The sequence below is a fragment of the Eschrichtius robustus genome, chromosome 9, assembly GCF_028021215.1.
Source record: "Eschrichtius robustus isolate mEscRob2 chromosome 9, mEscRob2.pri, whole genome shotgun sequence".
NCBI lineage: Eukaryota > Metazoa > Chordata > Mammalia > Artiodactyla > Eschrichtiidae > Eschrichtius > Eschrichtius robustus.
Window position 1 is genome coordinate 44,340,742 of NC_090832.1, and position 17,982 is coordinate 44,358,723.

The window sequence follows — 17,982 nt, forward strand, 5'->3', positions numbered from 1 at the left end:
ATTTATCTCAAAGTCTCTTTCTTTCTTTCTTTCTTTCTTTTCTTTCTTCTTTCTCTCTTTTTTAAAGATTTTTTTGATGTGTACCATTTTTAAAGTCTTTATTGAATTTGTTACAATATTCCTTCTGTTTTATGTTTTGTTTTTTTGGCTGAGAGGCATGTGGGATCTTAACTCCCCCACCAGGGATCAAACCCACACCCCATTGGAAGGCGAAGTCTTAACCACTGGACCACCAAAGAATTCTTCCTTCCCTCCCTCCCTCCCTTCCTTCCTTCCTTCCTTCCTTCCTTCCTTCCTTCCTTCCTTCCTTCCTTCCTTCCTTCCTTCTTTCCTTCCTCCCTCCCTCCCTCCCTCCCTTCCATCTGTCCTTCCTTCCTTTCCTCCCTCCCTCCCTCCTTCCTTCTTTTCTTTTCACTTTCCCTCCTTCCTTCCTTCCTTCTCTTTTTTCTTGGGGGTGAGAGGTGAGGGGAGAGATAATGCACCATCTGAGCTGATTTTCAAGGATTGGCAGTATTCTTTGTCCTATTTTTGTGGACTGCATTTGTATAAGCATAAATCAGTGATCCAAAAACATAATCAGTGAGCCTCTAATTTATTGCTTATCATGTTTTTCTGAAGAAGAGGAAACACATACTGTTGTGGACTTGGGGGTGTAGTCAGAACAGCTCTACTCTGGATGGCTAAACGGAGCCCATGTCCTTCAAGGGCTCCCAGGGCAAATCTGAATGGAAAGAGGAGGATTTGGCATTGTTCCTCACTGGTCAGGATGGCACAGGCACAGCTCTGGGGCTGTCTCAGCACCCCGTTAGAGGGGCCCACCCATTGCTGCCTGCTGGACCCCTCTCCCAACTCAGCTTCTTTCTAGCTCTCCTTCTTTTCTTTCTCTCTGCTTCTGGCCTTACTCCTCTGCCTGTTTGTTTCTCTAGGTTGTGTGTGTGAGTTTCTCAGTCACAGTTCCTGAAGAGATGATCTGATTAGTTAAATAACATTTAATACAGATTGCCATTATTGGGCAAAGTTTTGGGGCAATCCCCTCACAGCCTAGTGGTCTATGTCTATTTCTCCATAGAGCATTACTGGCTTTTGAAGGGGGACAGTTCTTCAGATCTCTCCCACACACTGCAGGATATTCACACCCCTGGTCCTGACACTAAATGTCAGTGCACCTGCCCTCTTTAGGCACCATACCAATGAAAAATATCCCCCTCCCCATTTCCAAAATAAGCTTTTGATCTGGGCAACCTTGAGAGTCCCATGGGCTCTTTTCTCTCAAAGTAGAAACAAAGAGAAAGATTTTACCTCACAATTGTAATTGAAATTTAGCTTAAATTATTTTTTTTTAAAAAAAACCCTTTCTTGGAAGAAAGATAAGAAAAGCCTCTTCTTTTTTAACATACTATAACATTTTGCTCAAGAAGCTGAGCTGTAAGAGGGTCAGGGTTTTTCTTTGTATTCTTTGCATTGCATGTTTCCCTCCAGTATTGGTTCATTCTCATTAATCATGGTTTTTGAAGATAGCTAGTTCATTTGTCTCCAGCAAAGAATCATCAGTAGTTTGTATTGCTTTACCTGTACTGGCTTCTAAAGATGGAAACACACTGAGGTGTCTCTCAGCAGGCTTCTTTTTTACTGGGGGTGGGGGAATCTATGCAAGGACTAAAATAAAACCGTCCAAAATCAAAGCAGCGACAACACAGTTAAAATAAAAAAAATCAAGCAACATTTTTTTTATCATTGCTCGTGGACATCTGTCCTTCCCATCAGTCATGGTGTTTCGCCTCCTTGTGTCCACACCCCTTTTCCTTCGTACATGTTTCCAGTCACTTCCTTTCTGTGAAAGGTTGCTTAGCTTTTTTAAAAAAAGTTTTAATTTTTGCTTTTGCTGTTCTTTTATAAAAGTAGCAGATTGGATGGATGTGTACACTAGGTGTTTGAAATTCTCTGAAAATCCAGAGTGAAGAAACCAGGTGCGCAGGAAGCTCTCCAGCCTCTCTTGAGTAGAGCTTTGAGCTGACTGGAAGTGCTTAATCTGGGTCATCATTTTCACAGTATTTTCAAAGGAGAGTTAAACACTGTGCTTATTGGGAAATCTCTGTCAGTTGGTGGTTGCTCCGACAGGTAGCCAAACAAGTTGATTACCTTTTGGATTTTAGCATAGAAATCAAAGTAGAACACATCAGCAAGAGCCTCTTCCATTCCGTCTTTAGAACCAAAACATTCAGTAGTTGAAGCAAGAGCTCTCCCTGACTCAGTGGCAAAATGTCTATATTTTTAGATGCCACTGCTTTTTCCTCAGATGCTCATTTTGTGAATTTCATTTCCTATTTCGTATCAGACCAGTGGTTGAGATTGGTAGGTGGGTCACTAGACATGTTTTTTGTTTTGCAGGCATTATTTCCATTTTGTTTCTCTCTGTACTGTATGCAAACTGTGTGATACAAGAGGTTTCTGCCTTATTTCCACATGCAGAGTAGCTGGGTGTCCTCTGCCTGAGCATTTGGTTGGTCAAGCTCTGTCCACCTCCTAAACCGGCTACTGAGAAAATCAACTTCAGCCCTGTCAAAGAGTCTCTGGCAGCAGTTCCTAATAATTATTTATGCTTTTGGAATGTTTTTCAGCTCCTAAAACCTTCTGTCTATTTCAGTTTGATTTTCTCAATTTGTACAATATATGCATATTCTCTTTTTCCCTTTTGTCATCTCCCCACTCCCCAGGGTTTTGCTTTTTAATGTTCTGTAGTTTTGTATGAGATGAGACTTGGGTACTTCTTGCTCAAGCTTTAATGCTTTGTAAATAAAATTGGATGTTTATTAAAAAACAAACAAACAAAAAACACTTTCTGACCTGAAAGTGGACTTGGGAACATATAACTGAGGATAGCTCTAATTTTTCTTAGTGCAATTCTACCTGGAGAGAAGAAAATAAACTAGATCCATTCTGATCTGTGTGTGATTCTAGGTTAATGACGTAGCTGGGTTTTAGTTTTTCTTCAAGTTGTTACAAAATAGGCTCTTGGTCTCTGAATTGTATTAAGAATCCACCAAATTAATTGAAACATTCATTCTTCATGTCTTTTATATTTAGTAACCACCATACCGTAAGATTTGAAAGAAAGTACCCCAAGAATTGAGTTATAATAAACCTAGCATTTAAAAAATTTTAAGCTTAATTTTGCAATTCACATAAGCATTAGCTTGAACAGGTCACTTCTTTATAATTGATACTCCACAACTTCTAACAGTTACTTGAAGAATGATTTATTTACTTTTAAAAACATAAAAACCTAGGCAAGATCCTCTTAACTACATCAAAGTTAACCTAAAGAATAACAGAAAATGCCTTAAGCAGCCAAGTTTTAGATCCATGAAGGAAACAATTCTTAAACGATGAGTGTAGCTGATGGGCAGAAAGGTATTAAATGTCTCAAGCTCCTTTTGGTAAAATTAAAGATGCTGTCACCGTCAATTCGTGCTGGAATAGCACTGCCTCTCCAGGGGCATTTGGATCCTGGTTGTCACAAGGCTGTGTCGGGAGTATATTGGTATCTAGTGTTGAGGCCAGGAATACTAAATCTTGTTCAATATGCAGAATAGTCCTGCAAAACAAAGAACTGCCCTGCCTGAAAGCCAATGGTGCCTGCACTGAGAAATACTGTGCTACCTCTAATAGCAATAAACTCAAGTTCACTACCTGGGGAAAAGAGCAAGTTAGTCTTCTTGTCATCAAAATTTGGCACCCTGTTACAATGCACATGACACCCAGACACTGCTCACTTGTCTTCTGAACTTCTCCCTGCTCCAATCATTTTCCCTCACCTTAAAAGGGCAGGAGGGAGTACCAATATAGGGTCAGCTATTTACACTGCAATGCTTTGCAAATAGTGTTAAGGAAAACTTTAGAGCTGCTAGTGACATATTCCTTTTTTTCCTCTTCTATCTAGTCAGTCACCAATCCTTCAATGTAGTCTTTGAAATGATCCTCATGTTTCTTTAAAATGATGCTTGTGCTTCTTTCTCTCTCCTCTTCTCATTCACTCTTCTTCCCCATAAGTCTCTGCACTTAACCGCTGAGCATCTGGATGAAAGAAACAGCCTTCAGAGTGGCCCATTCTTAGGCTAATTCCTCTCCTAACAAGTCCACCTCCTCCCTCCAACTGCTGCTAGATGTTCCCTAAACATCTTTTCCTCACCTTGCTTTTTACTCAAAAATCTTCAGTTGAGCTTCTACATCCTATCACCCCTTCATCATTACATCAAAACTTTTTAAAGGTATTGGCACTTTTTCATCTTTGTGTTTTTTTCATCTTTTTCATCTTTGTATTTTCCATTGTGTCGGACATGAAACAGATGCTGAATATATACTTAATTACCATAAAATGGAGATTTGGTTCTCAATTTTTAAGATTTATGTCCAAACTCTTCTTAAAGCTGTTTTGTTTTCTTCTTCAGTCCAAGCCCTTATTAATTTCATTTCCTTTGCACTCCTATGATATTACCATAGCAAAGAATAGAACACTTAGTTTTCTATTACTCATGATTTGTTATTGTTGCAAAATATTTCTGCTAATTAATTAGCTCATAAACTACTGAGCAAATGGCAGCAACACTCCAACAAGTCCACAGATAATTGTTTATTACTTGCTGAATAACAATTCCACAGTTTGTCTCTACCAAATTACATCATGATGTAAAATGGGTGTTTGGGGCTTACAGATCCTTTTATAATGTACCCGGGGCTTACAGTATAACCCAATCCTTAATACAAATAATAGGAGACCTGTCATAAGACTAAAGGAGAAGCCTGTAAAGTTAATGGAAGTTTCCCATTATAGGCCATGAGTCTTACAACAGACCTTTCAGTTAAGACATATGAAAAAGAAAAAGAAACAGAGCTAGATAAATGGTGTATCAAATTGTATTAGTTTATATGTAATGAATCTTTCACTTCTGAGTTTGTTTTTGCATCCAGATGACCCTTGAACACTCATTCACTCTCAGTTTCTAAGCAAAGTTCTCAATTAAAGACTGCTTCCACATCTGCAGAAGTTCAAACAGTCTACAAATCACAATTTCTTTATATTTATATGCATGGATCTGTTATGCAAATGTTCTAGAATTATTGTTTGACCAACCAACTTTACTCTTTAATTTGATATATAAAGGAGCTTTGCCTGTAAATCCCCAGGATTCTTCAGAAACAGAACCAGCCCTGAGAACAACCAAGCCTTTAAAAATGTTTCCATACTTTATTTCTTCCTATCTTTTTTAAATAAAGAAGGAAAGCATTTTTAATCTCCATTCAGTTACATAGAATTGGAACACTGCTATGTAACAGAAATCATCATACTAATGCACAGAAACTGAAAGTCAAGCAACTTTGGTCGAGGCTGAATTGAATTAAGTGTTGATCTTGTAAACATTTCCATAGGAGGTAGCCATACACATTTGACTTTTTGTCAAATAAGGGATAGTAAACAATGATTCTGAGATCCTAATAAATTAAAGGTATTTTAAAAGCATTAAATAAATGTTTCTCTTTTTTAAAAACCAAAAGTGAAACAGCACACAGATTTTCAATAAATTAAGAAGTGAAATATTAAATCTTCAGAGTTGAAATGTCTGCATCTTCAAAGCTCCACTGGTTCCATTTGATAATGTTTGAAACTATGATTAATAACAGGACCACATTCTAAACAACTTGTGTGCAAGGCAAACTCTGCGAATATTTCCATTCACTATGGTGTTGTCCATAGCTTTACACCAGTGACCTGAAAAACAATACCGTGCCACTGGATATTCCATTTTCTTTTTCTGACGGCGGTCTGAGTAGATAGCATGTGAGTGCTGGAGACTTTTCAGGTTTCAACCCCTACCGAACAGTGCTGGTTTAAGTGCCTCCAGCTGCTGTTCCCATGAACACAGTGTTGATTGGTGGTAGAGAGGATGCCATTTCTCTACCATTTGCTCCATGGGAGTCCAGGGTTTCTTGAGCTGGATATTGACTGGAATTTCCATACATACACTGGGATGAGGAGGAAGGAATTGGGGTTTGCAAGCTGGATGCTGTAAGGGAAAATATAATCAGCAATTGAAAATTGACTGACAGTTTCTTTTTTCTGTGCCACTCACTTTACGACTTGTGCATTGAGCACATATATCTGTACTAAATTTGAGTGTGTATGATTTCTCAGAGCAATGCTCATCTTTTCTTCCATTTTCCCCCCTGCTATTCTCCCACAAATTTTCCTTCAATACATTTCACAAAGAAAATTCAATTTCAAACATAAATTCAGACAACTGTATCACCAAAATATATCCCCAGTCTACGTCCTTTTTCCAGCTGCACCTGCACAACTGTAGTTCAAACCACCATCTTCTCTTACCTGGACCAACACAGCAGCCTCCTAACTAGTCTCATGACCCTCACCCTGCAGAGAGCAGCCAGGATAATCTTGCTGATGTGTATATCAAATTGTCCCTCTTCTCAAATGCTACAATGACTTCCCGTTACTCTTAGAACAAAATCCAAGCTCCTTGCCCTGGTTCCTAACACCCTAGATGAATTGGTCTCTGCCTTCTGATTTATTTTACTCCCCTCTCTTCATTCACCGTACTCAAAACACACGAGCCTTCTTTCTGCCCATTGAATTTTCCCAAAATGTTCCCATTTCAGAAACTATGCAAATTTCCATTTCTTCTGCCTGGAACTCCATCATCAAATCTTCACATCATTGCCTCCTTCTTATCACTCAACTTGCAACTCAAATATTTCTGCCTCAGGAATCCTCTCTGAGCTACCTTACCTAAAGCAGCTCCTCCATTACTATTTGTCATTTTACCCTATTTAATTGACCTGAGAGTAACTGAAATTATCTTTTTAATGCATTTGTTTATATTTTCATTGCCTTATCTCTTCCTACTGGAACGTAAACTTCTTACAAGCAGGAACTCTGACCTGATTACCACCATAACCTCACACCTAAAATGAGGTTCGGCACATAATAGTAGGTTCTCAAATTTTTTTACTAACTGGCTCACTAGCACTACCTTTCCTGCATTTTTGGTTCCTGCCTTCTCAGTGCTGTTTTTCTTCTCTTTCTAAGTACCATCATCTCTGTCACTAAAAACCAGGCTTTATAATTAAGGAAATATAATTATAGGCCCTAACTCCCCTTGTGCTACTCATTCACTCACTCTGTTCCCTCTTATCACCCTGAAGCCCTCTTTGCAATTTACTTGTAAGCCAGCTCTGACAACTAAAGCTTAGAATCTGTCCTACACCCAAACTGTGTTCCATCAAAGCATCCACCATCACTACAAGTAAACAGAACTAATAGTAACAATAGCAACTCCGTACATTTCAGTCTCACAGTGAGGAAACTTCCTGAAGTGGAATTTTCTGCTTCATTAGAGTAACCCAGAAGCAATGACCATCTGCAGATAGCATAAGATGATAGCAGACTCTGCTCAGGGAGCGTCTGTGATGGTCATAGGAAGGGAAGAAGTGCTTCCTATTGAATTATTGGAAAAATACACTGAGTGAGGAGAGATGCAATTTATTTCATTTTCCCTTATGCTCTGTTTGGGTGTCAATGCCCTCTACTTATGCTAATCTGAAATCAGTTCCATTGGAAGATTTCAATCATCTCATATAAACATTAACACTCCGCCTTGATACTTACGTGGATATAATACTTGCCCTGTGATACCTTATTAGCAGGATTAGAAACTAAATCTATGCATTTGTTTCTGCCCCTTTTTCCAACTCAGTGATGTAATGAGTTCCTACTATGTGGCAGACTCTCTGCTGGGTGTCGGTGACGCATCTAGTACAAGTTGCCGTATTTTCTTAGGGACAGCAACCTGGCTGGAATAAGAAGCTAGGGGACTTCATGGCAAACATACAGTTTTGTTCATTTTTGCTTAAAATGTATGTTATAGAATAAGAAAGCAACATTTTCTACAGAGGTATCTAATCACATTTTACACACAATTGAGAAAGTTATAGCAACCTTCATCACAAGTCACCATTTTTTAAAACTTGGAGTGGTTTTAGGATACTGATGGAGACGATGGGGTCCAAAGACAGCTCTTGGCACTGGCCCTGTTTCCAACAGTGAACAAGACAAAGTGAGAAAAAGATATCATTATTGCCCTTGTAAAACTTAACAGAGTTTTGGACTGCATTTGACAGGTTACATGAATTTTCTGCATACATAATAGATTCCAGAGATTTGTTTTGGAAAGAATACCAGATCTAGCAGTAGGTTGCATGGTGACATGTATATAGAGAAATAGCAAGGCTTTTACTAACAGATTCAGAAACATAACTTCAGATCCGAAGTGATAAACCAACTGTGGGAACGTGAGTGCCCAGTTAACACTGCATAGCTGAGGTTAACAACTTTTAAAGAATGTTTTCAAGAAATGTTAATATAATTTACCTACTACAGGAGTTCGACATGCAACTGCAGGTGGTGTGTCTGCATAAAATGAGCTGGTCTGCTTTCTACTACCATCATCTAAAATGTTGAGCGGATCATGGATGTCACCATAGGGAGGCAGGGAGCGAACACTGCTGATGACAGAAACATGTTGATTCACCATCGATCCAAGTCTGTGAGACTCTGGGTAGTTTACGTTGCTTCCATAGTACCCTACAACAGAAAATGTTGAGAATGTACAGTTAACTTATTACAAGTAATATTCCAGGAAGATAAAAAAAGGACAAGGTAATAGGATAGAGCCCTAGAGATATCATACTGTAAATATTACATTTACATCTACATTTACAATATGGTTGGATTTGTGCTTATATATGGATATGGTTCATTATGTTGTTTTTTGTTTTAAAAAATACATAGGCATTATCGTATTATCAATTTTGAGATGTAAGACAACACCTCTCTCATATTTCCCTTATTTAAATTAACAAGATCTTACAATGCTTATGAAGAAAAAAAAAGGCACTATCAGCCTCTCACAAAGATTACTTGTCAAATACCAATTTTATTTACAGATTCATGTTTCTGGGAGAAGGACTGGCCTACACTGAGGAGAGGAGCATCCGAGCAGCCTCTACACAGAGCTTACTTTGGTGGCTGACTAAGTCCACAGATTTTTCCAACTCAGTAACCTCAAGGTACTTCAACAGGAGGCACTGCTTGGGTCCTAATCTTTAAGATCTGCTGCTAGTTCTCCGGAAGAAACATTATTCACTAAATTTTCAAAGGACAGAACATTCTTCTTTTGGGCTATTAAGGTTGGTCTCAAACATATGGTTTGACATAATATTTTTGCATCATGCAGGACATTTAGAAGGGCAACTTTAATAAAGTCACAAGAATTAGGGATATGTTTGTATGTGGCAGAAATTGGCTCCAAATATCTAAGATTCCATGACTTTGAGAAAGCTCTACATGGGATGACATGCTGTTCACCGGAGGTAGAACTCAATGTCTGATTTTGCCTTACTGCCAACTCAAAAGCCAGGAAAAATTCTTTAAAAATGTCAATACCATTAGGTGAATTAGGAGGCAATGTTGCTCCTTGGCAGCTGGCAGCTCCTGCGTTGCTCAGGAAATTGAAGCTTCCTGTATTTAAAAACTGCATATTGTGTGAATCTTGGCCATGTGGGGATGGTCCATAGCTGGAAGATGGCCGAGAATTATATGGGGACCCAGCACAGCTGCCACTGAAGAAGTCTCTAGAAAGCTGCTGTTCACTCCAGACCATGCATCGACTGTGCTCGGGGCGATGAGGATAGAGTCCTGATGGGGTGTGAGGCTGTGCCCTAAACACAGTCTGATAGTTAGAGTTGGTCCCATAAAAGTCATGGTTGGCTTGAGGGAGAGTGGGATAAACAGGCTCTGAGTACGCTGAGCAGTGTGGTGGGGCTGACAGTACTGGGCCCACACTCGGGGGTCTCCCTGCCATTGGCCCCTGATTAATGACGCTTCCTCGGCTCGCCATGGCTGGAGAAATGGGTGGTGTCATCAGATGACCAGAGCTCTGGGAAAGCTCCATTTGACCTGGAAAAAAGTTACCAGAGCATTCACTAGTGGCAAATTAAAAATAGATGGCTTCACATCTTTTAAAATTATGCACGATTTATTACTATACCTTTTTTCCAACTTAGTTCATTTCTAACCTCCAAAAATAACAGGCCTAGGGACCTAGAAAACTCTAGGTTTAAAAAGCATCATCACAGCAGTGTATTTCACAACAGTGGCAACTTTTGGAGTCAGTGACTATGGAGGAAAGCTTGGGATGGCTTCATCCTTCCGTGGGTATAAAGATGATTAGAGCTCAAGCTTGGGAAGGGCAAGGGGTCTGCTGTTCACATTTCTCTGTAATTAAAAAACAAGCTGAAGGCTAAATGGTTTGAAGTTTAGGGTAAAAGAAAAGGGCAATAATGTCAAAATGACCATGGCTTCAAAGCGGTCAATTCAAAACTTCATGCAGACCCCACTGATGAGCAATGAGTTATGAGAGCCACCAAATCCCTGGGTCTCCAATTTTCCATTGGTGGAATTACGCCCCTAAACTACCCATGCCAGGTTTAAAATTCTGTGTGTCCAATGAAGTAAGGTATATAGAAGGATTTCAAAGAACACATAAGGCAATAAGCAGACTTAAAGTATTATCTAGTAGCTAGTTTAAGCCATAAACATTCAGATTGACAGAAACGGGACCCTAGACCAAAGAGGAAAATTATTGTAATGGTAATCCTAAAATAGCTGAATCTACTTTTTAATGGAGGAGAAGTAAAGTCTCCTCAAAATCCAAAAATAAATAAGAAGCTCATATTTTTCAACTTTCAAAGTATTTTAATGATTTTGTGAACACCTAATCTATTTTTTTCTTCCACTAAATGAAAATAACCAATTATTGGGACCTCTGATATAACTAAGAGAGTATGTTAAAATGTGATACCTATCTTAAAAATGGTATTGATAATAATGTGAATGACAAATGTTGAAAATCACAAAAATATTATAAAGCTTTGTTATAAGTCAGTGAAGATAAGCCTTTTTATTTTTGAAATGCCTGGAGTTTACCAGCTTTAAGAAAACAAAGGAATAGGTTCCTGTGAGACATACTGAAGCCTATGTGGTTTTCTGGGTTGTTTCACAGCCTACCAGTGAGCGGCATGTTGTCTGTATTCCCAGCTGGGAATGGGTGCAGAGCAGAGGTTAAGCCTCCAGGTTGACTGGATGATAGAGGAAGATAGGCTGTTTCCACATGGCTTTCATTCTTCACGGTATCGCTGGGAACAGTGCTCCCTTTATTACGGTTGGCCAGAAAGCATGAACTCGGAGAAGCAGTGAAGGCAGCTTTACTTGCATCTGGAAAGATTTTTTTAAATAGGAAAGCTAATATCATTGCCACATTCGTAGTGGATAAGCCCAAGTTAAAAGAAAAACTGAAAATGTTCTAGGGTTGTGTCATAAATCTGGAAATTCCTGAGAAGTGTTTTCCATGGGAAATAAGACTGGCAGATCTTTGGTGTTGGCAGTGGTGCTGGTTTTTGTTAACTGTATATTTGTGGATGTAGGTGTGTTCTTCAGGGCACTAAATAATCCACTCTGTAGTGAACAGCCTTCAAAATGCAAGTCATCACATCCCAAATATATTGTGTCCCTCTTTCTTTAAATTCCTATAGAACTCATCTCTACACCATTTATAAGGTGGTATACCACATGCGCAGTCTTAAATTCTAGTTATTTTTGTATTATCGTCACTTCTCCAATTTTACCTAAGTTCTCAGAAGTTAAGAATATTGATTTGTATTCTTCAGAGTTTCCAGTAAAGTACCTTGACTACTCTATATACCAATGGAGGAAAGAAAAAATAGGGCTCTCTTAGTGTTAGTATCCTGTGTTAGTAGTGACATTTTGGGGGTAAAATCTGAGACTGTTATAAATCCATTTAACATGTGGGCTTACAAATTCTCCAACTTAGATTTCAACAAAGAAATATGCAAAACAAGATATACATCTTAAATTACCTGAGTTCTTCATGTACTTGTCCAGTAAATTCTGTAACTCCTGCTCTTTGTCATTATTAAACTGGGTCTCCATGGCCAGCAGAATGTATTCATCAAGAAGCATTCGGATCAAATGGAAAGAACCTTGTTTATGGATAGGGAATGGGGAGAGGGCATTGTGAGATGAAATGAGGGAGAGAAAGAGAAGGAAGGAGAAAGAGAGAAGTCAAGTTATCTTTGTGACCATCTCGCAACACTTTACAAGGAGCAACTGAAATAAACAAATACTTGTTGGACTTTAAATGACCTGCTAAGACCAACATGCTTAACTTGGGTCTCTAATCTTTTTGTGTACCGCCTGCCCAGCTCACCGTGTGTACTGTCCTGCCAGCTCTTTGGCCACTAATTACATCAAAGGAAAATTCGGATGAAAGTGAGACATGCTTTATGCTTTAAGAGGGCACACATTGGAGTGTGATAAGCTTTAACCTGGGGAGAATGAGCTCTACTCTGCTCTATTTCTGTTTACTTTGTACTAAATAATTAGACAATAGCCAACATGGTCTGAAAAAAGTATCAAGTAAGGAGATGTCTTTCTAGCCTGAAACAAAATGCTCTTTCATTTGAAAAAAAAGGAGAAAAGTAATTTTCATGTGGAAGATGTCCTGGAAAACCTTAAACTTCTTTTAACTATTCAACAGATTTTCCAACAAAAGTCTTTTTTCATAATAAGGTCAGGTTTAAATATTGTATAATTTAAGAAACCTTAAATATAAGCAACATATTTCAAATAATAGACAATATATTTTGTTCATCCCTCAATACAAGTTCACTGATTTTATCTAATTCTGTTAAAAATTAAATGAACAAATTTAGTTAATTGTAACCTATTTTATAATGCGAGGATTCTCAAAATGCAACTACTAAATGTGGAGGTACTGTCCAGGAGATAGCATTATAACTACAAACTAAGAATCTCAGAAATTTTAGGAAAAAGAAGGTATTCAATTTTTGAAAAAGCTAACGACTCAATTTTTTCATAAGTTGTATAGATCAGGATAGATGGTTCAAAAACATATGACAGTATGTCTTCCAAGCTGGTCTTTGATTCTTGGAATACAGCTATGAGGGCAGGTTCCTGGAAAAGATGCAAACATTTGCCATATTTCAATGAATAGTGGCTTTGGAAAATAATGTATTAATTATTGTTTATTTGCTTGTTTAACAAAGAAAATTTATCTAAGCACTGATGGAGTGTAATGGTTATAGCTGCTATTTATTGTGTTTACCAGGTTCTGGCAATGTATTTTTATACATATCACGTCACTCAAGTGCCTATATAACCCAATGAAAGAAATATTCTCCCATTTCTACAGTGAGCAGCCTAACTTGGGTTAAGCCAAGCCAAAGAGAAGCAGTGTTAGGATTTAACTCTGCAAGTGGTCTGACTACAAAACCCAGGCTAAAACCAACCATTCTCTACCGGCTCAAGAGTCTGATTTGAGGAATGACAGTGCCACATGTTTAAAAATTGATAGGAAATGTGACTGAGGAATGAATGATGTAATTCATCTAAGAAGAGTTTTATAAAGCACATAAGATACCAAAGCTAGATGCATTGTTCAAGGTGAGATTATGCATTACTCGAGCACCAAAAAAGCTCCACTTTAGCAGAAAGTCTTGAGCCCTCTTCTTTAATGATCTTCCATTTTGTTTGCTGGTCTAAAAGTAAAGGAACAAAATGAAACTATAAAATCTGTCATTTCATTGTTACATGCTTCCTACGTAAGATCAAGAGGTAGAAAAACTGTCTGACAAATGGACAGGTTGACAGGGCATGCCATTTATTTTATCAAATACAATGATTTGTCTAGGGATTTTAATTTTCATCTGGCTTTGCCATCATTTTTCAGGCTAACAGATCTTTATTCTATGTGGTTTTGTTACCTAATAAATTGGACAACGAAATGAAATAATTTACAAAATATTTTCTCTCTTAATTTTCCTTTGACGGAGCTTTAAAAAGAGAAGGCGAAGTGTGAAGGAAGGGTTATATATTTCTGTGAATGATTAACTCTGACTTCTCTGGTCCTGAATGATAATCTGTTTTCCTTCCAGGAGAAAAAAAGTCCCTACACTATAACTAGTTTCCTTGATATGGAATGGCTAACACCAACTGGTGATGGATATATTTGTTCTTATGGCCTTGTTTCATGATGGATGACTTGAAGGTTAACTGAAAGAGTTGAAGAAACCACATGAAAACACAAAATACTGAGCTCCTGGAATTAAAAAATGTAAATACTTAAAACCATATCTTCTGTCAGCTTTTATGAAAACGTGCTTTTTAAGAAAAGGGCCAGCTCTTTCCAGTTTCTAAGTTTATCTTTCACTACTGATGTTACACAGCTGTACACTTATTGACTGATAGGGAAGGAATAGTGTCTTGTAGTCTGTCAGAAAACGATGAATAGAGTTGAAACTGTGCCCAGTGCTCTCAAATCTGCCATATTTCTAATCTTGATATTTGACTTCCCTTATTGGTAGGGTTTCAAAAGCTTTTCAAAGCATTATTACACACAGCCTATCACCACTCCCCACCATTCAAGAAATTACAGCCAGTTTAGCATTTACTATTAACAAAATTTTATTTTCTGAATATGTCATTGAAAAATACCTTAATAACTCTCTGCTCTACCACAGTATCCAACCATTCAATAAAAGCCTCCACAGTGGCATTCTTCTTAAGGAGATCTTTCAGTTCTTGGAACACTGTGATAGAGTCATCTACCATGTAAAAAGGAAAAAAAAAAAAAAAAGCAGAATATTGCACACTACTTTGAACCCAAGAGGAAATCTAAAAGTAGAAATCATTAATAATTTTATAGAATAAAAGGGCAAGACAGGTAGATTAAATTAAATGTGTTAAAGAAATTAATTTCATATCCTGGAAACTAACAAAAAAATCCTTAGTTCTTTACTCTTCAAAATTTTAATCATAAGTGTATATGTTTTGGTATATATTGAAATGCAGGTTTATATACTATATACTAGGGAAGAATTGTTGTCAGTAGAGATGATTATTCATTTTGAATGCAGTGCTTTCATTAAATGCAACAGATTAGTTGAAACCTAATGACTGAACTAAGCTAGACTTGTTGATTTCCTGCTTTCTGAAATATCCTTTATCTTTAGCAAAAATTAAATTCTGCCCTGCAGAATTGAGCCACTTAAATAAATAATCTTTTATCATGTAAAAGTTAAAGGGGCAGTTAAGGACTATTATTTTATTAAAGAGTTTGAGGTTTACTGAATCCCAAAGGGTAATATAATTTTATGTTAAGAAACAGAAAGCAGGACTGAGGTTGGACTGTCCCCAGAGAGCAGTGTGCTATAGCCTATAGGAGGCTGCATTTTTTGGTGTTTTCAGAGAGAAACGATGGGAGAAATAGTGGGTTGTTATCCCTGGGAAATGGAACCTGGTTGTCCGGTCACACGTACTGGCTTGGTAAATTCTGTCAGACTGTCCAAACCTAAGCAGGGCATTTCGGCTTTGAAAAACAGTATTGCATTGAGATATCATTTTGGTATGCATTATACGCCATATGATGCCAAGAGTGCAAAACGCATGGAAATGCGTATGCATGTAATATAGAACTGGAAGAAAACTCACAAAACTCAAAACTGTTTTGATTATTCCCAGGTTTTTTCTATTTGGATTATTTCTAGGCAATGAGATTATAGATGACTTTTATTTTCCTCTTAATATTTTCTATATTTTCCAGGTTTTTCACAATCAGTAAGTACAACTGTTTTAAAATAGAGAACAATTTTTAAAATTACAAGTATTTCTCTAAACCAGACTTTCTCAAACAGATATGATTTTGTAGTCCAAGGGGACATTTGGGAATGTCTGGAAACAGATTTGGTTGTCACAACTCGGAGCAGGCTGCTACCGGCATGTAGGGGAGAGCGGCCAGGGATGCTGCTGAACGCCCTTCAATACACAGGACAGCCCCACTGCCCTATCAAACAGGTAGGCATCCGGCCCAAGACATCGATAGTGCTGAGGTTGGGAGACCCTGCCCTAAACAAAAAGAGAAGACTTACATTCAGTGTAGATATCAGATTCAGTGTCTGTGCTGCCCGAAATGGTGAGAAGGGCCTGAGATCCAATACTATTCAAGTCAACCTTTTCAATGTCAGATACCATAGAATTCACGACATGCTGGTCAAAGAGAGCTGGTCTGGCAATCTCCATAAAGAAAGTAAAAAAGACACTAAATTATATCACTGATCCTCCATCGAAAGAAAATTTTAGCTTCTAGAGAAATAGTTCCTTGAGAGAAGAGTATCATAAATAACTCTTTTTTTATTTTAAAACTAAAAGCTGTAGCTGAGATTCATGATCATCTCTGTTAAAGGTTTGAAAACTACTTTTGGAATAAGAAAATAATTTTTTTTTACCCGTGGTCATAAAATAAGAATTTCACAACGTTAAATTTCTTATCTGGAACTATCCCAAGCTAGTCTTTCAAAATTTAGGGGGCTAGAAACCTTCATAAAGCAAAGGATCATTTGAGGAGAGGGTAAGTATATTTTAACAATATACAAACATGTAACTCTAATTTAAGAATTACTTTTTCCTCCCTATTTAAGAGAACTAAATTAGAGGTAGTTTAAAATGTGTTGTGGCTTTCACAACATCACACGGGCTCATTCCCCATAACCTATTAATTTTATTAATTGGATTCATTTATTAATTGAATTCATCTGGCAAATAAGAGTTTTACGTTTCATTCAAAAGTATTTTTTTCTTTTTTTACTTTCTATTTTGAAATAATTTAAAATTTACAAAAAAGCTGCAAAAGTAGTGCAAAGTATTTTCACATACTCTCTATCCAGCTTCTCCTAATGTCATCATCTTACATAACCTTTGTATGTTATCAAAATCAGGTACAATACTAGTAACGCTGGTAAAATATTAGTAACTAAACTAACTAAACTACCGAATTTCATCAGTTTTCCCACTAATGTCCTTTTTCTGTTCTAGCATTCACTCTAGGATCTCATGTTGCATTTAATTGCTGTCTACTTAGTCTCCAATCTCTGAAAGTTCCCCAATCTTTGCTATCAGATGATTCATTTTTGATTTGGTGACTCAAATACCCTCGGCTTACCAACGTACCTGTGCAAGATGTAAGAAAGATGTTTGTCGTTTCAGAGATGATACAAATCTTCGCACAATAGGTATTTTCTTGTCAGTTAGAGCTTCTGGCAAATTTTCCAAGGATGAAACAACCCATTGTTCCCAATTTTTAGCAAAATTTCTTATGTCTGCTAATAAGCTACAAAAAAACCCCAAAGAACAAAAAACTCTGTATTAAATGCTAAGTAGTTCAAAATGCATTAAATAAACGCAGTTTAATGGAGGTATAGTATTACTCTTTGATTCCAAGAACATGACTGAAGTCAGCCTAGGTCTGCCATTTATCATCTTGGTCAAAATACTCAGTCTCCTGAAGGTCCAATTTCCTCATCCGTTAATAGGAATAAGAATAGTATCCAGGGACTTCCCTGGCAGTCCAGTGGTTAAGACTTCGCCTTCCAATGCAGGGGGTGCGGGTTCAATCCCTGGTCGGGGAGCTAAGATCCCACATGCCTCGTGGCCAAAAAACCAAAACATAAAACAGAAGCAATATTGTAACAAGTTCAATAAAGACCTTAAAAGTGGTCCACATGAAAAAAAAAAAAAATTAAAAAAAAAGAAAGAATAGTATCCATGTCACAGGATTATTATGAGGATTACATGAAATAATTCATGGAAAGTGTTCAGGTTAAAACTTGGGCAGAAAGTGATCAATAAGACATAATTTATTATTAATATTAATTCATAATTCAATCATTTTCTATAAAATATTTCTGGGAAAAGGTAAGTGTGCACTTGATTTTGCATATCTTGGCTTACTGAGAGACACGCATAGGGATCATAAT

General features: G+C 37.5%; 1 protein-coding gene across 1 annotated transcript in view; it reads right to left on the reverse strand.

Annotated features, from left to right (window-relative positions):
• Nucleotides 1-5,886: 5,886 nt before the first annotated feature.
• RFX6 (regulatory factor X6) overlaps nt 5,887-17,982 on the reverse strand; it is a 55,338-nt gene continuing 43,242 nt past the window's right edge. The window contains exons 11-19 of the mRNA XM_068551427.1: nt 17,177-17,336; nt 16,099-16,243; nt 14,666-14,775; nt 13,593-13,710; nt 12,010-12,132; nt 11,141-11,347; nt 9,518-10,030; nt 8,444-8,656; nt 5,887-6,062 (exon numbers count right to left, since the gene is read on the reverse strand). Of these exons, the coding sequence (XP_068407528.1) occupies nt 5,887-6,062; nt 8,444-8,656; nt 9,518-10,030; nt 11,141-11,347; nt 12,010-12,132; nt 13,593-13,710; nt 14,666-14,775; nt 16,099-16,243; nt 17,177-17,336 (1,765 nt within the window). The remainder of the gene's footprint in view (nt 6,063-8,443; nt 8,657-9,517; nt 10,031-11,140; nt 11,348-12,009; nt 12,133-13,592; nt 13,711-14,665; nt 14,776-16,098; nt 16,244-17,176; nt 17,337-17,982) is intronic.